This window comes from Erythranthe guttata, chromosome 10 (assembly GCF_056151865.1).
Source record: "Erythranthe guttata isolate IM_541 chromosome 10, IM_541, whole genome shotgun sequence".
Taxonomy (NCBI): Eukaryota; Viridiplantae; Streptophyta; class Magnoliopsida; order Lamiales; family Phrymaceae; genus Erythranthe; species Erythranthe guttata.
Window position 1 is genome coordinate 12493377 of NC_142542.1, and position 24622 is coordinate 12517998.

The window sequence follows — 24622 nt, forward strand, 5'->3', positions numbered from 1 at the left end:
CCTGCCCAAAATGTGGAAAGAGTCACTCCGGAGGATGCATACAAGGAACGAGAAATTGCTTCCGATGTCATCAGCCCGTACACATGGTAAAGAACTGTCTGAAACCTCCACCGAACATCCCCGGTCGAGTGTTCGCCATGACTCAAGAACAAATCGAGCAAGACCCGTCTATGATAGCAGGTATCATATTTATCCTCGAAGAACCCATATATGCTTTCATCGATTCCGGATCTACTCATTCCTTTATATCGAAAGACATGATTGCGCACTTAAATCTCGAACCGAATCGACTAAATTACGAATACCGAATTCTCATGCCCTCTGGCGAAGAGATGTGCTCCAATCTAGCCATAATCAATTGCCCAATCTGAGTTCACACTCAACCCATGAATTTCGATATAATCCTCATACCGATCCAAAACTTCAAAATTATACTAGGCATGGACTGGTTAACCAAATTCAAAGCCCAAATCGATTGTGCCTCAAAAACGGTTATCTTTCCTCTTCCGAACGGCGAAACCCTCAAATTCCGAAGTCAACCCAAACCCTTGATTCCAATCATATCCGCGATCAAAGCAGTCAAACTCATTCGCAAAGGCCATTCTGGCTACTTAGTTGATATTCTGAAATCTGAGTCCGATCCCAAAACTCAAATTTCCGACATTCGAGCTGTCCAAGAATTCCCCAACGACATTCCCGGACTTCCGCCCGATCCAGAAATCGAGTTCGAAATCAATCTCATTCCCGGAGTTGCGCCAATTTCCAAAGCCCCGTACCGTATGGCCCCGATGGAATTGAAGGAGCTAAAAGACCAAGTTCAAGAATTGCTCGACAAAGGCTATGTTTGACCCAGCTATTCCCCGTGGGGCGCACCGGTTCTCTTTGTTAAAAAGAAAGACGGATCCCTTCGCCTTTGTATCGAGTACCGTGAACTCAACAAAATCACAATCAAGAATAAATACCCTCTTCCTCGAATCGAAGATCTTTTTGACCAACTCCAAGGCTCATCGGTCTTCTCAAAAATCGATCTCCGATCCGGTTATCACCAACTCAAAATCAAAGAATCCGATATCCCCAAAACAGCGTTCAGAACCCGATATGACCATTATGAATTCGTTGTCATGACCTTCGGTCTAACCAACGCACCCGTAGCTTTCATGGACCTTATGAACCGAGTCTTTCACCAATACCTGGACCAGTTTGTAATTGACTTCATCGACGACATTGTCATATACTCCAAAACCCAAGAAGAGCATATGTCGCACCTTCGCACCGTACTCCAAACTCTCCAATCGCACCAACTATACGCCAAGTTCAGCAAATGCGAGTTCTGGCTTTCGAGTGTGGCTTTCCTTGGTCACATTGTTTCAGAACAAGGAATCTCCGTCGATCCTAGAAAGATAGAAGCGGTGTCGAATTGGTTAATTCCGAAGAATGCAAAGGAAATCCGAAGTTTCCTTGGACTAGCCGGCTACTACCGCAAATTCGTGAAGGATTTCTCGAAGCTTGCCTCTCCACTCACCTGATTAACTCGAAAAGACGTCAAGTACCAGTGGACACCCGAATGCGATGCCAGTTTTACCGAATTAAAGGATCGACTCGCATAAGCACCAATTCTCACACTACCAGAGAATGTCGGAGAATTCGTAGTCTACAGCGACACCTCGAAATTAGGTATGGGCGCCGTACTCATGCAAAATGGGAAAGTCATTGCCTACGCCTCACGACAACTCAAAGAGTACGAACGCAATTATCCAACTCACGATCTCGAATTAGCCGCCGTCGTTTTCGCACTCAAGATCTGGTGACACTATCTTTATGGTGAAAGGTGTACCATCTACACCGATCACAAGAGCCTGAAATACTTCTTCACCCAAAAGGACTTAAATATGAGGCAACGAAGATGGCTCGAACTAGTTAAGGATTACGACTGCGAGATACTCTACCACCCTGGCAAAGCAAGTGTGGTCGCCGGCGCACTTAGCCGCAAATCGATCAACGCCCTCATAGTCCAACCGAACTTAGGAGAATCAATCAAATCAGCCCAACAAAACGATCCGCAAATTCTCAAAATTCGCGACAACCTCGAATCCAATCCCAACTTCCGAATCACCGAAGAAGGTCTCGTCCGATTCCAAAATCGCATTTACATCCCCGACGACCCAAATGTTCGCCGACTGATCTTAACCGAAGCTCACCAAACCACGTACACTTGCCATCCCGGAGAAACCAAGATGTATGAAGATCTCAAAAAGCTCTACTGGTGGCCTGGAATGAAGAAAGACGTGGCCCGATTCGTCGCCGAATGCCTAGTGTGACAACAAGTCAAAGCAGAACATCAAAGGCCCGGAGGTCTACTTCAATCAAACCTAATTCCCGAATGGAAATGGGAAGCTATCACAATGGACTTCGTGCAAGGATTTCCGAAGACCCAAAGGGGATCCGACGCCATTTGGGTGATCGTTGACCGACTAACCAAAACGGCTCACTTTCTTCCGGTCCGAATGACCTTCAGTTTAGAAAAGTTCACCGAACTATACGTCCGTGAAATAGTCCGACTCCACGGTGTACCTGTCTCAATTCTTTCCGACCGAGACCCTCGATTTACGTCTAAATTCTGGAAAAGTTTACACAAAACCCTCGGAACGCGATTAAACTTCAGCACCGCCTATCACCCCCAAACCCGATAGCCAATCCGAACGAACTATCAAAACACTAGAAGATCTTCTCCGCGCTTGTATTCTCGACTTTGGAGGAAATTGGGAATCTCGCCTCTCACTAATCGAATTCGCGTACAACAATAGCTTTCACTCATCAATTGGAATGGCACCTTACGAAGCTCTTTACGGCCGCAAGTGTAGGTCCCGGACGGCTTCATTGGGACGAAATTGGCGAAAGAAAATTTCTTGGTCCCGACCTCGTTCAACAAACCATCGAAATAATAAAAAATATCCGAGAGAAAATGCGAATCGCCCAAGATCGGCAACAAAGCTATGCCAACACTCGAAGGAGAGATCTCGAATTCGAAGTCGGAAACTCCGTATTCTTGAAAGTGGCGCCTTTCAAAGGAATTGTGCGATTTGTGAAAAAGGGAAAATTAGCACCACGATTTATCGGCCCATTCGAAATTCTCGACAAAGTCGGTACTCGCGTCTGCTGACTAGCCCAGACCATGTATTGAAAACCGAACCGATCGATCTAAACCCTAACCTTTCCTACGAAGAGAAACCTTCCCAAATACTCGATTCCAAAACCAAAACCCTTCGAAACCGAAACCTAAACTTTGTTAAAATCCTTTGGCAAAACCATACACCCGAAGAAGCCACGTGGGAACGAGAAGAAGAAATGCGCGAACGTTACCCCGAGTTGTTCAGGTAACAATTTTGGGGACAAAATTTCTTTAAGGGGGGCAGATTGTATGATACGATCCTAGCAAGTTCAAAGATGAAGAATTGGAAGAAGCGCAAGCGTACGAGTTTTAAGAGGATATTCGAGTTTTCCTTGGAGAAGAAAGGCTGGAATCAAATGTTTGAGATGTCAATGGTTTGGAATTGGAAGAAAATAAACAGAAGAATTCGTTGGACAAGTCGAATTCCATGCATCCGAGATTCTCGCCTATTCTAGCAGAGTTTACCATTTGAGTTATAACTCTTGCACTTGAACACCATTTAAGCTGATTCAAAATGATTTGGAAAGCTAACTAAAAGATCTACAACTGTCATGTTTTGAGCGAAGAGATATTCGAAGTGGAACAGTGTCGAAATTGAGCTTTAATTGCATGCACGTGCACAGCCCAATGTCGCGAGTTAAGAAGGGTGATTGTTAAGTGTATATTTTTACACTTAATTGTACCTTTTAATTGGAGCTTTTGGTGTGTTTTAACGATAATTGGTGCTTAAAATGGTTATTATTTGTATTTTAGGTACAAATCGAAGAATTGGCAACTTATGGTGTAAAAACTGCAAATTCGGAGAAAAAGTGGGCCAAAAGTAAAAAAATCATAACTCTGAAGAATTAAAGACCGGACGGCCGTCCGGATTTCAGAGCTATTTCTCGCACGGGCGTCCGGGTTCACGAAGTGGCGCAGTGAAGGAAATTTAATTACACAAGGAAACCGCCCTCTTATATTTTTGCACCCTATTTAAAGGCCAAAAAGCACACAATTAGGAATCTATCTTTACACGCAATCTAGGAGCAAGAGAACGGAGCAACGAAGACGAAGACTTGACGAATCTTCATCAAAGTTCTCCCGTTTTACTTTTATTTCTCGATTTTTATGAATTTTCGTATTTTTATGCTTTTCGTAGAGAACATGAGTAGCTAAGTTTTTAATCTAGGATTTTGTTGGAACCCTATGTGGTAATTCGAACCTATTTTTCTACTATTATGCAAGTTTAAATTCTTCGATTATTTCTTCTATTTTGATCTTATTTAGCGCATGAACGTAGCTAATTTATGTTGCTATGTGTTATTGTTAGAATTGAATTGACAGATCGTTTTAATAATTAGAACAGGGATAGAAGAGCCTTCGAGTAGTTTTCACTGGATGAGTGTGTTAATTGCATGTATTATTGTAGACATACAGATAATATCTTAGGTAGCCGTTTTCGAGACTTGTTATTTAATGCTTTATTCATACTGGGTTTGCATAGACATATAGTGAATCTTTTATGAATAATAGACTCATAATACACGCGACAGCAGGTTATGAGTAATTTCGTGTCTTGGGTTAATAATCGGGAATCGTAACTTGCATGATAGAGGTTAATTGGGTGATGGATTATCGCATAGGGGGAAGATAAAATCCTAGATCCGTTTTTATATTGATATTTTCTCGTGATTATTTGCTTTCTTAATTAGTTTAATTGTTTAATTGATTTAATTTGACAAACTTGCGTAGGCTGGATAAAAATCATAATTGTTAGGATTTGGTACTTAGGATTAGATAATTTGAGTATTCCATGTGGGATCCACATCCGACTCTCACGAGTCCACTTTTACTACGTGTTTGCGATACGTGCACTTGCGTGTTAGGTATTAGCCCCAACAAGTTTTTGGCGCCGTTGCCGGGGAATACGGCTAAATTATTTATTTATCCTCATATTAAATTTGAGCAATTTTTCTTACTTCAGCCGTTTTATTTATTTTATTTAATTATTTTATTGTTATTATTTTTATTTAGGTACTTTTTATGCGAAGAGGACACGACACGAACTTGCTACCTCTTGATCCCGAAATTGAGAGAACGTTTAGGCACGTCAGGAGAAATCAACGGTTAGCTCAAAACGCTCCCGCAACGATGGAAGAAGAGATCAATCGTAGAGGAGATGACCAAGGGCGTCTACTGAATGCGGTGGGGGAAATCGTCAATGAGCAAGAGCAACGCCAGCTAATTAATCCACCACCTCGTCAACGAGCATTACATGAGTACACTGTTCCAACACTCAATGGGTTTCAATCAAGCATCCAACAGCCCCCCATTGAAGCCAACAATTTCGAAATTCGAGCGGGACTCCTCACTATGCTCCAAAACAATGGGTTATTCAGCGGATTGGCTCATGAAGATCCACATATCCACTTGGTCAACTTTCTCGAGACGTGTGATTCGCACAAGAGGAACGGAGTATCACCCGAAGCACTGCAACTCCGCCTGTTCAAGCACTCTTTACAAGGAGCAGCCCGGGAATGGCTCCAAACTCGAGCGCCGCACTCCATCTCGTATTGGCCCCAGCTAGCACAACTCTTCATGAACACATACAACTCCCAAACAAAAACTGAGAGAATCCGGAGAGAAATTCAAAACTTCATACAAGAAGCCGGTGAAGCATTATTCGAGACGTGGGAGCAGTTTAAGCAGCTAATAAGGCGGTGCCCGAATCACGGACTTCAAGAGTGGCGCCAACTGCAAATATTTTACGATGGACTGCAAGACAACTCGAGAACCGTGCTCGACTCTGCAGCTGGAGGTATGTTCATGAGTTTGACCTACGACGAAGCATACGAACTTTTGGAGCGAATCGCTAGAAATAAATACATGCGGGCATCGGATCGGTCAAACAACGGAGCCGCTAAATCAGGAGGAATTTTGGAGTTAGACGGGGTCACTGCAATCACGCGCCAGTTAGAGAAGCTATCGAAGCAAGTAGCGGCTTTGCAGACTCAACAAGTCTATGCAGTCCAAGCTCCCGACCAATGCGTAGACGAAACGGAGTCTCTAAATTATGTGCATGACACCAACCGACAACAGAGGAACCCGTACTCCAACACGTATAATCCGGGATGGAAAGATCACCCTAACTTTGGGTGGGGAGGAAATCAGCAAGGGCAAGGGCAAACACCACCTCAAGGTCAACCTCCTAATTATTCACGACCAGCTCCCGGATTCCAAAATCCGCCTCAAGCTCCACCTCAAGGTGGAGACCTCGCGAATATCTTAGCCCAATTTATGACGACTACCCAAGCATCCATTGAAAATTTGGAAACACAGATAGGCCAATTTGCAACCCAATTGAACGTGAGGCCCGCCGGTACATCACCGTCAAATACGGAAGACCCTCGAAAGGGCACCAACGAGCAATGCAAGGCCGTCAGTTTGAGGAATGGAAGACAACTGGAAGAAGTGACGAAAAAGGCGACAAAAAAGGATGGAGGCGAGCAACGAGAAAAAGAAGTTGAGACTCTGACAGATCCACCAGGTGAAAAAAGGGTCGTTGCGCCTAAGCCGACCCCTCAAGTACCTTATCCTCAACGCCAGATAAAGGCAAAGAATGAGTCGTATTACAAAAGTTTTCTTGAGCAATTAAATGAATTACATATTAATATTCCTTTTACTCGAGCACTTGAAATAATGCCTCATTGGGTGAAATTTTTGAAAGACATGGTATCAAAGAAACGGAAATTCGGTGAACATGAGATGATAGCCTTAACCGAGCAATGCATTGCCATTCTTACTCGCCCAATTCCACCAAAGCTTGGAGACCTGGGTAAGTTTACGATTTCAGTCGCTATCGGAGGTAAGTTCCTTATAAAATCTCTCATAGATTTAGGTGCGAGCATTAATCTCATGCCTTTCTCAGTTTTTCAAAGTTTGGGATTAGGAGATATAAAATTGGTATCTGTGACTTTACAGTTAGCCGATAGATCACTCATATACCTAAAAGGAATAGTAGAGGATGTGTTAGTTAAAGTAGATAAATTCATCTTTCCTACAGATTTTGTAGTTCTTGATATGGAAGAAGATAAAGAAATTCCTTTGATTTTGGGAAGACCTTTTTTGAGAACGGGTAGAACTATAATTGATGTGTATAATGGAATTCTATCTATGTCTTTGGGGGATGAAACAATTAAATTTGATGTTTTCCGTACAATGTGTCACCCTCAAGAGGGTGATGAATGTTTTACTTTTGATGTGTTAGATCAATTGAATTTTGATTTTGTTGAACCTTTAATTGCGGATCCATTGGAAGCATCTTTGAGTGTAGGAACATCAGTTGAGGAAGAAGCAGTGACGACACAATTATGTTGGTTCGATTCGGCAAAGCCGCTGTCAAGACCACGCTTTGAAAGTTTGGAAACGGAGCTCCCGTTATCTGTCACTTTTAAGCCTTCAGTGATCGAACCTCCGAAACTTGAGCTTAAAGTTTTACCATCTCATTTAAAATATATGTATCTTGGAGCTCATGAGACCTTACCTGTTATTATTTCTTCATCTTTGATAGGTCTACAGGAAAAGAGACTTTTGGATGTCTTGCGAGAGCACAAGCTAGCACTTGGATGGACAATTTCCAACATCAAGGGCATAAGCCCAACATTTTGCATGCACAAGATCATATTGGAGGAAAGCCATAAATCTTCAGTGGAACAGCAGAGACGATTGAACCCCATCATGAAGGAAGTTGTGAAGAAAGAAATCATCAAGTGGTTAGACGCAGGTATTATTTTTCCTATTTCTGATAGTGCGTGGGTTAGTCCGGTACAATGTGCACCCAAAAAAGGGGGAATGACTGTTATAAAAAACGAAAAAAATGAATTAATCCCTTCTAGGATAGTAACGGGTTGGCGAATTTGCATGGATTATAGAAAATTGAATAAAGCCACTCGAAAAGACCACTTCCCTTTGCCTTTTATTGATCAAATGCTTGATAGGCTAGCTTGTCAAGAATTTTATTGCTTTTTAGATGGGTATTCCGGTTATAACCAAATCGCCATAGCTCCCGAGGATCAAGACAAAACCACTTTTACTTGTCCTTTTTGTACATTTGCCTTTAGACGTATGCCTTTTGGTTTATGCAATGCTCATGCTACTTTTCAATGTTGTATGATGGCAATTTTTACGAACATGGTTGAATGTGGTCTTGAAATTTTTATGGATGATTTTTCTGTTTTCGGTGATACGTATGACACTTGTCTCCAAATACTGGCTAAGGTTCTTCGCAGGTGTGAAGAGACAAATTTGGTGCTCAACTGGGAAAAGTGCCACTTTATGGTGCAAGAAGGAATTGTGCTAGGACACAAGGTGTCAAGGAAAGGGTTAGAAGTCGATCGAGCAAAAATCGAGACAATCGAGAAATTACCGCCACCAATTTCCGTAAAGGGGATACGAAGTTTTTTGGGACATGCGGGATTCTATAGGCGGTTCGTCAAGGATTTTTCCAAGGTTGCCAAACCATTGTGCAATTTGTTGGAGAAGGACCTCAAATTTGACTTCAATGACGAATGCCTCAAAGCCTTCGACGACTTGAAAACAAGGTTAATAACTGCTCCTATTATTGTTGTGCCCGATTGGAATGAACCTTTTGAGCTTATGTGTGATGCTAGTGATTTTGCGGTAGGTGCCGTGTTGGGTCAAAGAAAGAATAAAATTTTTCATTCAATTTACTATGCTAGTAAAACTCTAAACGAGGCACAATTAAATTATACCACCACTGAAAAAGAGTTGCTAGAAGTTGTTTTTGCATTCGATCATTTGCCTAGGCTAGAAACGGAATTAAAAGATCCAATTTGCATTAATGAAAACTTTCCAGATGAACAATTGCTTGTTGTTGATAATCAAGAAGTACCATGGTATGAGAATTTTGTGAATTATTTAGTTAGCCATGTACTTCCACCTGAGCTCACTTTTCATCAAACAAAAAAGTTTTTACACGATGTGAATTTCTACATTTGGGAAGAACCCTTTTTGTTTAGACAATGCAGCGATTTAGTCATTAAAGATGTGTACCTGAAAGCGAGCAAGGAGATATACTTTTTCACGGCCATGGCTCGGATTATACGGGACATTATGGAGGTGAGCGCACGGCGAGAAAGGTGCTTCAATCAGGTTTCTTTTGGCCAACTTTGTTTAAAAATTGCTATAATTTTGTTTCAAGTTGTGATAGATGCCAGCGAGTTGGTAATATTTCAAGGAGGCACGAACTCCCATTAAATACAATGATCGAAGTAGAGCCCTTCGATGTATGGGGAATAGATTTTACGGGGCCTTTTGTCCCATCATTCAATAACATATACATCTTAGTGGCTGTCGATTATGTATCTAAATGGGTTGAGGCAGCCGCCTTTCCTACTAATGATTCTGCAGTGGTTTGTGCTTTCTTGAAAAGACAGATTTTCACCCGCTTTGGAACCCCACGAGCAATTATTAGTGATGGAGGCACTCACTTTTGCAATAAACAATTCGAAGCACTCTTGGCCAAGTATGGTGTAAAGCACAAGGTCGTATTGGCCTACCACCCTCAGACGAACGGGCAAGCCGAGGTCACGAATCATGAAATCAAAAACATCCTCGAAAAGGTTGTGAGTCCTACTCGGAAGGATTGGTCGAGAAAATTAGATGATGCACTTTGGGCATATCGTACAGCTTACAAAACTCCACTTGGGATGACACCGTTTCGATTGATTTATGGCAAGGCGTGTCATCTACCGGTTGAATTGGAGCATAATGCATTTTGGGCAATTAAGAAGCTGAATTTTGATCTTGAAGCGTGCAAGGAAAGACGAATGCTGCAACTCAACGAGCTCGATGAATTGAGATTGAATGCTTATGAAAGCAATCGTGTATACAAAAAGAAAACCATGCGTTGGCACGATAACAAGATATTGCATCGAGAATTTCAAAAGGGGCAATTGGTTCTCCTTTACAACTCCCGTCTAAAGTTGTTTCCAGGAAAACTCAAGTCAAGATGGTCCGGACCGTTTACTATACTCGAAGTATTTCCGCACGGCGCAGTCGAGTTATTGGATCCCGAAACCGAAAAATCGTTCAAAGTCAATGGGCAACACCTCAAGCATTATCGTGGAGGGGAATTCAATCGCCAAGTGACTTCGCTCACGTTAGCTTGAAAATAAAAACAGACAAAGTCCGGCTGAAGACTGTAAACTTAGCGCTTCTCGGGAGGAAACCCGAGATTTCGTTTTTCTTTATTTTATTTTATTTTATTTTATTCTTTTTTTTATTATTACTTTGTTAGTTTTAGTTTTTATTTTATTTAAACTTTAAAAAAAAATGCACACTAATAAGAAATTTTTATTTTTCAGGGGTTAAATTGCAATTTCTGCAATTATTCACACGGCCGTGCAAGAAAAAAGGCAGAAATCTCACACGGCCGTGTGAGATTATCGAGGTGCTACTGTATAAAATCGGCGAGGGGCGCGGCGGTGCGAAAAATTAACTGAATTCTCGCACGGCCGTCCGAAATTTGGAGACGCTACTCTATAAAATCGAGAAGGGGCGCGGCCGTGCGGAATTTACACTGAATTCTCGCACGGCCGTCCGACAAACAGCAACCTACTGCCCAACATTTGAATTTCGCACGGCCGTACGAAAAACAGTGCAAAAAGTCACACAGTCGTGCGAAATTAAAACAGTGCGTATTAATGAAGGGTTTTCCACACCCCAATTTTCACAATTCCCATTCATCTCTCTTCCCTAATTCAAACCCTAACCTTCTCTTTTCAATTTTTTTCCTTTTCCTTGAAAACTTTCGCCTCAAATTCACGAACTACACACACATAATACTCAAACATTGTGGATTGTTGTTGATTCGTGCAGGTAGGACTCAAGAAAGGTGCAAATTTCTCTAAAAACCCATTCAACAAGGACCGCCACAAGGTCTTCGACGATTTGCAAGGCATTCTCACATCATGGGGAAACGAGGACGTGACCGGGAGGGCACCTCACAAGGCGAAGGCACTTCAAAAGGCAAGGGGAAGGGCAAGAAAGCCGATCAAATTCCAACCCCCGATGACGATGCTTTTTGTGTCGAAGGCGCCAAGGTTCGTTTTGAAAAACAAAAAGTGAAGAAACTTGTGACGGAGCATGCATATGAGGTCAGCCTACCGCAATTTGCACCGTTGCATCAAGAATTCCTACGACGAGGGTGGCAATCATTGTTGGAACCGGCGGAGTCGATAAACTTATCTTTGGTCCGCGATTTCTACGCCAACACCCGTATTCTCCTAACTTCGGATAGGAAGACGAGCACGGTTCGAGGGAAGCGGGTCGATTGGAGTGCCAAGGCCATCAACTCCTTCTACAACGTCCGACACGAGCCATTCAATTGGGAACAAATGCAACTCGCGGTAACAAGAGATCAACTCGGCGAGGTGTTGTGCGATGGGCCCCCAATTTGGTCCGAATTCTCCACCGAGGAGGAATACGAGTTGGAGTGGAAATGCATCCACCAAATAGGCAAGGCGTGCCTTACTTTAATATGTGCCAACCTCATCTCCACCCGCTCGTGGACTCATGTGGACCATGAATGGTGTGCTCTTGCCTATTACATTTTAAAGGGCACACGGATCAATATTGGCGAAATCATATCCGACCGTTTTTGGATCTCTATGATCAACAACTCCAAAGGGTTCTATTTCCCTTGCCTCGTTACCGGCCTATGCAAGAAGGCGAAGGTCCCAACCAAAACGACGGATATTATCACACAAATTCGGAAGCCGATGAGTAACCTTGCGGCCCGACAATTCAAGGAACCCATCCACGGTGGCGAGCAACCCGTAGATAGCCAACAATTAGCTCCACCCGAGGGTCCAAGCACAAGTTCGGACCGCTGTTTTCAAAGAAGAATGGAGCGAGAGTTGGTCATTACTAGAAATCGGCTTGCCACGGTGGAGCACAAGGTGAGCACAATCGAATCTCTTCAACGGTGGTCGGGGAAGATGCTCCAAGCCATTGTGCGCCATTTGGCGTGCGGTACTCCCGAGTGCGCCGAACCGGAACCATTGCCCGCACCGATTCTTGAGCCGGTACCCGAGCTATTGGAGGATGAGGGAGATGGTGATGCTCATGAGTACGGTGGAGTTGGTGAGCAACCCGATGATGGTCTAGACGCTTAAACAGGTGTTTTCTATCCTTAAACTCCGGGTGAATCACATTAAGGGCAATGTGAATTTTAAGTTTTGGGGTGGTTAACTATTTGTTTTCTTTTATGTGCGCTTAATTTGTGTTTTACTTGTTTGTTAGTTTGCATGTTTTAGTTTTTGTTTTAGTTGTCGTTTCTTTTTTATTTGCTTTGTTAAAAAAAAAAAATTGCTTGGATCGACTCATCGATGAATTATGATGATGGGAGATGGTCAATGTTTGATGATGAGATTACTTGTTTTATGTTGATAAGGAGTAGATATTCGTTTAGCTTTCGATTCAACGGAACGTAGAAGTGAATTATTGCTAGGAATCACACCTTGTGCATTGCTTTGGTTGAATGTTTTGTATTTTAAATTTGGAATTTATTTGTGCTAAATCATTCTTTGTTCGGTTTTAAATCTCACCTTAGGACATTTATGATACGAAGTATTGGGTGGTAAGTGATTTGGGCCTTCTTTGAACCGTTTGAGCCTGTCAAGCCTATGTTTTTATCGAACTTATCCTTAGAACCTTGATTTGAGCCTCGGAGAAAAGGTGTTCTTTCTTTTAGCCAATATGTAAAAGGTAGAAAAGTGGAGATTTTTGAATAATTACCCCTTGGAGTTCGGTCGGAAATTCTTATAAGGTCTTTCTTCTTCTTGAAAAAAAAAAAAGAGAGAAAGAAGAAGAAAATAGAAGGGAGAAGTAAAGACTAGTTGTTGAATTGTTTTGAAGGCTCGAATCATTGCCTCAAAAGCAAAAGTGGAGACTTTTGAACTTTTGAGAATCGAGTTGACTAAAGTCCTTAGAGGTGAATCCATTGTTTCAACGCTTATATTTCAAATTTCGGCGTAATCACCTCAATTCAAGAACAATAGCCACATATACCCATATTTCCTACCTCGGACCAAAGAGCCTTGCAATTGAAAGCCACAAAGTCCCAATGATCCCAATAGCTTAATGTTCAATATTAGTTGAGTAGAATAATTTGGTGAGTATTTGGAGTCAAATATATGCATGTAAGCATAAATTCTTTCTATCTTTAATTTGAAAATATTGGATACTTGAAGCAATTGTATGATTTGTGGTTTTTTGTTATAGTAAGTGACTAAGTGCCGTTGAATGTTAAGCTTACGAATACCTAGGAATTGTCATCATAATTGCAAGTTCTGAAAACGCGAAGTTGATCAATCGATCTATGTAATGAGATGTACAGTCGAGTTTTGTGCTCATAAATTGATTTTACTTGAGGACAAGCAAAAGTTCAAGTTTGGGGTTGTGTTAAGTGTATATTTTTACACTTATTTGTACCTTTTAATTGGAGCTTTTGGTGTGTTTTAACGATAATTGGTGCTTAAAATGGTTTTTATTTGTATTTTAGGTACAAATCGAAGAATTGGCAACTTATGGGGTAAAAACTGCAAATTCGGAGAAAAAGTGGGCCAAAAGTAAAAAAATCAAAACTTTGAAGAATTAAAGACCGGACCGGCCGTCCGGATTTCAGAGCTATTTCTCGCACGGGCGTCCGGGTTCACGAAGTGGCGCAGTGAAGGAAGTTTAATTACACAAGGAAACCGCCCTCTTATATTTTTGCACCCTATTTAAAGGCCAAAAAGCACACAATTAGGAATCTATCTTTACACGCAATCTAGGAGCAAGAGAACGGAGCAACGAAGACGAAGACTTGACCAATCTTCATCTTAGTTCTCCCTTTTTACTTTTATTTCTCGATTTTTAGGAATTTTCGTATTTTTATGCTTTTCGTAGAGAACATGAGTAGCTAAGTTTTTAATCTAGGATTTTGTTGGAACCCTATGTGGTAATTCGAACCTATTTATCTACTATTATGCAAGTTTAAATTCTTCGATTATTTCTTCTATTTTGATACTATGTGTTATTGTTAGAATTGAATCGACAAATCATTTTAATAATTAGAACAGGGATAGAAGAGCCTTCGAGTAGTTTTCACCGGATGAGTGTGTTAATTGCATGTATTATCGTAGGCATACAGATAATATCTTAGGTAGCCGTTTTCGAGACTTGTTATTTAATGCTTTATTCATACTAGGTTTGCATAGACATATAGTGAATCGTTTATGAATAATAGACTTATAATACACGCGACAGCGGGTTATGAGTAATTTCGTGTCTTGGGTTAATAATCGGGAATCGTAACTTGCACGATAGAGGTTAATTGGGTGATGAATTATCGCATAGGGGGAAGATAAAATCCTAGATCCGTTTTTATATTGATATTTTCTCGTGATTATTTGCTTTCTTAATTAGTTTAATTGTTTAATTGATTTAATTTGACAAACTTGCGTAGGCTGGATAAAAATCATAATTGTTAGGATTTGGTACTTAGGATTAGATAATTTGAGTATTCTCTGTGGGATCGACATCCGACTCTCACGAGTCCACTTTTACTACTTGTTTGCGATACGTGCACTTGCGTGTTAGGTATTAGCCCCAACAGTGATCGAGAAGTCGACTTGAAGATCAAGTTATTTAATTTATTTATGCACGTTTTTAATTTAGTATTTATTATGTTTTTTTATTATTTTAGAGTCTTTTATGGTTACAAACCTCGCCAACAATGTGACGAGACCCGATATCAATATTTCAGATGTCAAAATCCTGGACCGTCCTAAAGAAGGAATCAAAAGGGTGTATGCGAAGACGCCACAATCGATTGCGAAAGTTCGATTGATAAGTCGGGGTGAACAAACGGAATCCACCGATATGTTCGAACATTTCTTAAAGAACCAAACGGGAATATTCTCAATTAAATCATCAAAATCCGTCCCCTAAAATAAGCCAAATTGGCAACCTATTTATAAGTGCTAAAAAGACTCATTTTTCATAAGGAAAATGACTCCTACCTAAACTATAATAAGGAAACTTGTAAATAAGCAAATCCTAACCATAAAAGACTCTAAAATAATAAAAACATAATAAATACTAAATTAAAAACGTGCATAAATAAATTAAATAACTTGATCTTCAAGTCGACTTCTCGATCACCCTTCTTAACTCGCGACATTGGGCTGTGCACGTGCATGCAATTAAAGCTCAATTTCGACACTGTTCCACTTCGAATATCTCTTCGCTCAAAACATGAAAGTTGTAGATCTTTTAGTTAGCTTTCCGAATCATTTTGAATCAGCTTAAATGGACTTCAGATGCAAGAGTTATAACTCGAATGGTAAACTCTGCTAGAATAGGCGAGAATCTCGGATGCATGGAATTCGACTTGTCCAACGAATTCTTCTCTTTCTTTTCTTCCAATTCGAAACCATAGACATCTCAAACATTTGATTCTAGCCTTTCTTCTCCAAGGAAAACTCGAATATCCTCTTAAAACTCGTACGCTTGCGCTTCTTCCAATTTTTCATCTTTGAACTTGCTAGGACCGTATCATACTCCCCCTCTTTAAAAGGATTCGTCCTCGAATCCGGACAAATATCACAAGAAGTGTAAACAAGATCGATCTCTCTGTTTGGTAGCGAACTTACACATCTCTGCACCACATTGCCAAACACACTATCTAGCAGCCATTGAAGTGGATATGAACGTGAGTATTTTGTAGCTTGAAGTTCCAATGCGTCAAACTTCTGTATAGAGAATGGATGAAGAATCTCTCTAGGCATCGCCATCTCATCAACATGCACAATGTAAGTTTGTACTATGTTTAGCTCGGCATTAACTTCGGTGCATGGCTGGCTCACATCAGAGAAACTTAGAGAGAAAAGAAGAGAAAAATATTTATCTCCACCGTGAAATAGGCATGTTGAATTCTTCTCTCTTATCAATCCAATCTCTATTATATATGACACAAGGAATTAGAGTCACACATAGAGAGGATTACATGAAAACAAATCTCACTCCTTCTATAACTCTATGTAGTGAAAAATTGCTGTCCAATGGGGACTTAATTTTCGGCTATATTTATTCCAATATATAATATTGGTTGAACTTTATTTTCTCGATTAATGAGAAAATCCTTTGGTCTACAATAGGGACTAAAGGAGAAAATATAAATCGGGCAACTAATAATTAATTAAATCCAAACTCTTAAAAGAATTCGTTTAATTAATCATTAAATAATTATTTATTTTCCACTACCAAATAATTATTGAACTCCCGTTTATATTCCAAATATTACATTTGAGCTCCGGTCGATCATTACTTAGATTCTCCCCACATTAAGATATCTTATAACCACCAAATAATTTATTCACTGCTAAATAAATTAAATGGTTTCTTTTCATGAGTCTTACCCGCTTAACTTATTTGAGTATGCCGGATACGAAATCCACCTGGCCAGGACTTGGCATAAACAAATCTTATAAGCTACTAAAGGGTTTATTATCAATCTCATATTTCAGAGATGTGGATTCCTTTAGATAATTAATTTCCACCTATTAATTCTTAATGTCACTACCCAACGCACATGGGGCCATTTGACTCAATATAGGAATCTCTCCCATTGTGACGTCAAAGTAGAGATCATCAATTAAGTATGTACGTTAATTATCTAGGGATTAAGAGAGAAGTAATTTACTGCCAACTAGAAATAATACAGTTTTATTTATGAACAGTGATGAAACAATTATTTCACATTGTCCGGTTCAACACATGTCGGGTGTGCAGCACAATAGAGTCAAAACATTAACTACAAAAATTATTCTCTATTTACTGTGGTCAAGAACAATCACTTAAATATTGTGCTACAATCTTTTACCAATGGTCAGTCCATTTCCATCTAGATTGTGAAAGTTTATCTTTATATTCTAAACGAACTTTCGAAATGATCTTTCTGTGCGCCGTAGTACACCATTTCGAATACTATTAGAATATTAGACTTATGCTTTTAATTTATTGGCAAACAATCAATTAAATGCATTGAATACCTAGTGCAGATTCTCATAAAATGATAATATACTATTTTATTAATTCAATAATAAAATTATGTAGCTAAAAGCGAGAATTTTAGTCAACTATCCTAACACACATTTCCCTTGATTCAAAACGCCAAAATAATGTGCTCGTTGTAGTTTCCAATAAGCAAGCTGTGGAACTTGTTGTATCAGACACAAGCTGCAACCCAAATGCAATCAACCATTACGAGTACATCGAGCCTCGAAATAGTAGATCTCAGTACAAAATATAAGATCTTGGAAGACAAACAAGAGGAACTGCTGAAAATAATTGCGGAGCAGGCAATGCCGATCAAATCTCTCACAAATAGTGATTGTGAAGACTAATCAATCACACTTGGGGCAGAAGATAAAGACTTCAACTTCACCCCTTCCGTAATAAACTATGTTGAGAGTGTAGAACCAACTTCTGTTGTGGCAAAGAGGACTCGATCAAAGAAGAAAGATGTCACACCATTTGGAAAAATCAACTGACTGAGCTGGGACAAAAGTACAAGAATTCAAACCATATAAGGACCTGTCAGAGGACTACAAAACCATTGTCAACAACATGGCTACGTCGGAAGAAGAGATGAAGTAAGATTTGCTATGTTTATATGTTTTTTAGTTTTTTTTTTTAATTATACATTTCGTTGTTTGAGTTCAACTATTTATGTCCTTAAACAGTGTGTTGCACTACGGTTGAAAATTTAGACAGTAAGTTAAACAACTAATTCAACATAAAACAACTCTTTTTATTTAGTATTTTAATTAAATTTCCTCTACAACACAGCTAGTTAGTTAAACAACTATTTCAACATAAAACAACTATTTTTCTTCAATATTTTAATTAAATTTCCTCTCCAGCACAACGAGTTGGTTAAAATCGATTTTCTCTAATCAAATATTTTCAACCTTAATTTGCAGTAAGGTTCTGTGGCGATCGGATGACAAGAGTGCGTGTGTGTTTGTGACATGCATCTTTCACTGCCTAAAGAAACAATGCATAAGTAGATTGGTAACTTTAGTTGTGTTGAACATCCTCCACCAACGTACAACAAATATAAAATACAAAACTAATAATTATTGGAAATTTGTACCGAATAACAGGTAGTTGAATCGTACATCAAGATTCTTTCCCTTGAGCAATGCAGAGGCACATTCAACCAAACAGCCCATTTAGATTTGAAAGGATGTAGCTTCGTCTTCCCCTCATAATTACTTCTGGTAACAAACGCATTACTAATACTAATTCCTAATTCATACTCGTTTACATTTTTTCAATTGAACTGTGTGTTGCAGAACTACATATGGCGGAGGCTTGACGGGATGTTCGATCCACCAAATGACATAATTAATTACCGTTATCAAGTGTTCCCCATTCTCCACATTAGTACACCAGAAAAAAGATGTCGGGATCACAGAACATTACTTGTACTAGACAAATTTCATGGGGATTGAATATTCTACAGTTCTATGCGCCGTCGCTCCAATGATTGTTATCTTGCAGAAGCAATGGAACTGGTAATTTTTCCATTTGTCATTGGTTTTTTTTCTACATTTTAAATTACAAGATAATACACCTTTAACTTACATACTGTACAATTTCACAAAAAAATCTCTGGAAAAAACAACAGAACATCATAACTTCATACTCGTATGTCCAGACGAGCAAGTTGTTTCAGTCACTAAAGCGCCACAACAAAAAGATGATAGTGTTGACTGCGGTGTGGTGGTTTTATAACTGATAAAAAAACTTTTCGAGCAACAACAAATCATATAGGACGAAGTTGAATCAAAATACCCAACAATGCGAACTGAATTTGTGAAAACCCTTCAAAATTGGCGAAGTAAAAAGATGAATTTGAGTAAAAACATCACTTGATTATTTTAATTTAAACACAGTTATAAACTTGCGTAGAATGTTTTTTTTTCGGTATTTTATGTTGACGTATTATTACTTTTAGACGAAGTTGTTTTTTGAGCAAACTGTTTTTGACCCAGTTGTCTTGATGACTTTGAATCCGTGAATACATTTGGTAATAGCTGTTATGACGAATTCAGTTATGGGTGATATTTTTTTAAAGTAGATGTTCATTAGTTAATAGTTGTATGCATTTGTTGCTGGTGAAAGCATAAGCATGTGATGTGTAATGGAAAGGCATAAGCATAAGGATTTTGAAAAATAACTATATGTTATGTAACCAACTATTTTCTCTGTTCTCATGTTATGACAAAGGGTACTGTTAGTAATATATGTACGTATTGTATACCTAGTTTTCATCTATACTTTATGAGAACAACTACTTTGAATAAAACTATTATTTATCCAAAATAGTATATATATTTGTACACTGAACACCATATGTTGAAAACATCGCACAAACAAATGCATATTAGTGAACTGATCTATACTTCAATATAAAACAACAATAGTAAACCAGTCAGCAACAACCTCAAACTTGAAAAACTAGAAAGGCATGTATTCGAACTGTTTAATCAATGTACGAATAAGATTGTCGATATGAAAAATAAAACCAACTACAATTAAAAAAATGCATAAATTATAAAAATTCCACACGCATGCGGCATGTTTTCTTATTATGATTTCCAACTTTGTTTCACAATGTACATTTCATCTTGCGAGGTAAATGCTCACCCCTAGATAAAATTCTCATCATTTTCGGTCTGCCGCGCTAAGGAGGGTAATCTGAAGGTCCTACAATAGCAGCTTCACGGTCGACAGGAGGTTTAACAAATGGAAAACTATGTGAAGCATAGGTCTGTCTGAATGTTCAAGTATGAAAAACCTTATCAATAAGGTCATACCTTCCACTTTATTTTAAGAAAAATAATCCCAGCAGCATGAAAACATGGCAGCCCAGTAATCTGCAACTCCCTACTTGAGCATGTCTTCTTCCAAACATCTATAATCGCAGTTGGATCCGTGTACATTTCCCACACAAATTCAGAAGCTTGCTTAACTAACCAAAGCCTCGCTTTATCGACTAGACCTTTCACCATTTGATCAATTTTAAAAGTTAACACAGTGTGCTAATTGTTTCCCTTAATAAGCATGTTACAAAGTTGTTCCATTATCTTACTTCGAATACCATCAATCAAATTAGTCATTGGCAAAAAAACGTTCATCCATTACTTGCGCATTCCAAGATTCACAACCATTTGACGTCATCTGACCATACCTTGGTCCCTGAAAATATGCATTCGACCACTTTTCTTTCGGAATATCAGCTAGAAAACTACGTGCTCTTCCGCCACCAGTTCTTTTGAATTTTTCCAACCATCGTTCAAACTCAGGTTTTGTGGCAGCGTAAGCGCAATCTCAAAATTGTCTCACCACATCTTTACGGTAATTCATTGACTCACCCTTAAATCGATCTTTCAAATTTCCATTCAAGTGATTGTAGCAAGAGCCATGAAGACAATGTGGAAACACATTCTGAACCCCAACCAAAATCCCATGATTCCGATATGAGACAAGGGTAAAAACCCTATCCATTCCAATAGGAACTTTTAAGTGATTTAGAAACCATGACCAATTGCAATCATTTTATTCATCCACAATTGCAAATGCAATTGGAAACAAACCTGGATGTGCAAAAAGGATATTAATTACTAGTTTATATGAAAACAACTATTATGATGAAAAACTATTATGAAACCAACTATTGTGAAAACAACTATACTGTAATTACTACTATAACATACACTAAACAACTTACGTTCATTGCCGTCCTTTTCCACTGCACTAAGTAATATGACCTTGTGTTTGCCCTTCAAAAAGGTACCATCGAGCATGACAATAGGACGACAGAACCTGAACCCTTCCATACAAACTGCAAATGCGAAGAAACACCGGCGAAAATTCTTCTTCATATCATCAATTTCCATGTGAAATAAACTACCACGATTTGTCCGCTCCGCTTCTTGAGAAAATGAATATGAGCTGCTATGATTGCCAAAGTTTAATGCCCTGCCGGCATCAGTCGATCTCCACACTAAATTATAGCTAATATCGACTCCAAACTTGTCTCTCACATGCGTAATTATATCACGAGCTCGGGTACATGGCCTTGACTGAATGTGACCCGCAATCAAGTCAATAATAATAAGTGCACTTAATCTCTTCTTATTTGCAGGCCCAAAAAACATACCGCATGTATGATGTTTATCATACGTCCGAATAGAATAAAACTTGCTATTCATGTCTGTACTTACACACCGCCATCACCCTATATGACTCGTTCTTGATATACTCATACTCAAACCCCATTTCAATTGAAAACTTAATAAGTGCTTTTCTGAAATCGGCAACACCGCCTTAAAAAACCTGACCTACATCTCCAATCAACGCTCAACAACTTCTTGCCTCAACTACCGCAACCACGTTTTCTAAATCACAATCTTCCGTATCCTCAACATCTTTGTCATAGTCGAGCATTGGAAACATCATCTGTGTGTGGACATGCCGAATTGGTGCCACCACATGTTGAATTGGTCGAATCACACTGTCAGCTCCACCCTTTACCATGACATTCATACGCACGAAAGATAACTTGTGTATCAATGCAAATCTTCATCATCCGCAATAATTCATTCTCCAAAATCTGCCACCATATATGTGATGATTATATTAGATGCATTCATGCATTGCCATTTCGAACACGCAAAATCAACCAGTGCTTGGTAATTAAGTCCAGAACATCACTTCAAAGCAACCAAACCCCCGTACTTCACAAAAATATTAACACTGCTATCCATCAACAACAATAATAAGATTGAAAAGAAAATGCAGATAATAGAGAACATACATAAAACAACTATGATTAGTTACTGCATAAACGACTATAAGTAAACAAACTATAATAATAATAATATAATTACGAACATGTTGCTGCAAAATCAATTGTTCGCACATATACCAGCATAATACGACTATAAACTCTCAACATAATCAACACGAAAAAACTCTTAACATAATCAATTGTTCAAATTTAATGCATCGGATCCGCGCTCAAAACAAGTGGGATGCAAACAAAAACAACAAAAAACTCGCTTTCTTCAATTACAATCGTCGATTCTCTAAATCAAATTATATATGAATCTCAATGCGTGACTTCAAAACAGTGCCGAAATTAACAATTTTTGAGAGGGATGAGACGGTTATGGAATATACCGATATATCGTGATCTCAGAGATGTATTAAAATCACGTGTTTAAAATAACTTAATCACGCAGGGTGTATTAGTCATGTCAATTACATAATTAATTAAAAAATTGTGTTTAATACAAGAGGGGTCTCACTAATTATGAAAAAGGGGTTGTATCCATCCTAATATATGTAATGATGTGGGGGGTTCTCACTAATTATCCTTATAAATAAATTCTTATACACAAAGTTTGGAGCCAAGAATAAAAGAAGAAAAGAAGATATTAGTGGTGTTGTATATTTGAGCAAGAGTAAGATTATCACCTTGACTCTGTAGAAAATGGGAGAAAGTAGGTTTTCTAGATCTTCAATTGAAAATTCTCTTTTATGGAAATGAAAAGAGATTTTAACTTCCTACACTACCATTTTTGAAATGGAAAAGAAGAACAAAGAGAAAATTTCTTAACAAGAACTTTAGGATGAGTAGTGAAGAAAATATTGGATTCTATTTGTAAACTTTTGCAAACATTTTGGGAGTTTTCTTGGAATTTCCTCTTTAAGTGGTTTGGAGGTGTTTCAATAGTTTGAGTTTGAGAGAAAAATGGAGTCTTGATGTGGTGGAGATAATGGTAGCCGAAATTGAGAGGAAGGGGAGAGATAAAGTGTTTTCAAATGGCTAGGTGAAGAGAAAGGCAGTGCAAGTGGGTATTGAAAGGTAAAGTAAGGTACCTTCTTTAACGAGGGATGTACAACTATCCCCTAAAGCTCGTCATTTCTCCGAATTAATGTGCCTTCAAATTTAATTTATTACAGACATGAAAAATTTGTGTATGTGTGACACTAGAGGGTCCGAAAATAGCAAATAAAATAGGAGAAATCCTATTTTTAAATTTACACACTCAATTGCAAATCTAAAAAGCATGAATAAATTTTATTTTTCTTGGTTACATATTTTTCTTGTGAAAATTTCCGACATTCTAATAAATTTATCAACTACTCATGAAATTCAGGTAAGCACACAAATTAAATTCTAATCAAGAATTCATCGAAATTTATACTAGACCACAATTAATTATGATTAGCAAGTAAAATAAAATAATTTTTGCACGTAAAATTCTACTCATGCAAAGTAAACAAAATAAAATATAAAACGAGCTAATTGTGAAGGGCTAGATGTTACATAAAGGGAAATGGCCAAAATAGTAATAACTATATAATAATGTAGTTTATTTAATTATTTAATTTTTTTTTTACTTTTAGGGCCCCTAAAAAATAAGGCTCTAACCTAGGCTAGCTCGCATTGAATCAGTGGCAATTACAAGAAGAGGAACGGCTCTCTGTACACTAGACCCAGAACTTTCACTCACGTCCAAATTTGTACCATGTGCGCCGTCAGGCAATTCCCAGTTAAATTTGTGCACAAGATTTGCCAACAGAAACTCAATAGTAGCAGTAGAAAATGCAATCGCAGGGCAGCCCCTTCGTCCCGCCCCAAACGGAATAAGTTCAAAATCGAGGCCCTTAAAATCAATACTATCATTATTCAACTTGTTCAAAAATCTCTCAGGCTCAAACTTTTCTGGTTCGTCCCAACAATCAGGGTCTTTTCCTATAGCCCAAACATTAACAAACACCCATGTTCCTTGTGGAACGTCGTACCCTTTTATTTGTACATTGCCCAAAGCTACCCTGGGTGCTAATATTGGGAGTGGGGGGTGACTCCGAAAATATTCTTTGATTACGGCTTTCATATAATCCATTTTTTCCAAGTCATCATCCGTTACATCTTGTTTGCTTCCGACGATTTCCCTCACTTCGTTTTGCAATTTCTTCATCACATTAGGGTTTCTCAAGAGCTCTGTCATTGCTCATTCTACAAATGTCGATACGGTGGCGGTACCCCCTCCAAATACATCCTGCACAACCAAAAATATACACACAGATATGATATCAAACATTATAAAGAATATTATTTATTATAATTTATATGACTTATTAATCAATGAAAAATATTTTTGCAGTTTATATATATTATTGTTCCAATAGTTTATTTCATCTGCTCCCTACGGGTTCGACAATCCCCGCTCGGAAGAGTCCCATTATTGGTTATAATAGTTTTTCTATCTGCTCCTTATGGGTTTGACAATGGCGCCGCGCGTAAGAGTACACTTTTACTATTTA

General features: G+C 38.8%; 1 protein-coding gene across 1 annotated transcript; it reads right to left on the reverse strand.

Moving 5' to 3' along the window:
• Window positions 1–19967: 19967 nt before the first annotated feature.
• Window positions 19968–24587, reverse strand: LOC148767543 (cytochrome P450 71A8-like). The gene is made up of 4 exons (XM_088824662.1): window positions 23727–24587; window positions 21015–21128; window positions 20101–20285; window positions 19968–20054 (listed from the first exon to the last, which is right to left on the reverse strand). The coding sequence occupies exons 1-4, from the start codon at window positions 24304–24306 to the stop codon at window positions 19968–19970; spliced, it is 966 nt and encodes a 321-aa protein (XP_088680788.1). The 5' UTR covers window positions 24307–24587.
• Window positions 24588–24622: the final 35 nt, after the last annotated feature.

Coding starts and splice junctions, on each gene's coding strand:
- LOC148767543 (XM_088824662.1), bottom strand. CDS start 24,306: ATGACAGAGCTCTTGAGAAACCCTAATGTGATGAAGAAATTGCAAAAC. Junction 21,129..23,726: donor TTCAATGCGAGCTAGCCTAG/GTTAGAGCCTTA, acceptor TCGCATTTGCAG/TTTGTATGGAAGGGTTCAGG. Junction 20,286..21,014: donor GGAAAAGGACGGCAATGAAC/GTAAGTTGTTTA, acceptor AAATGGTGAAAG/GTCTAGTCGATAAAGCGAGG.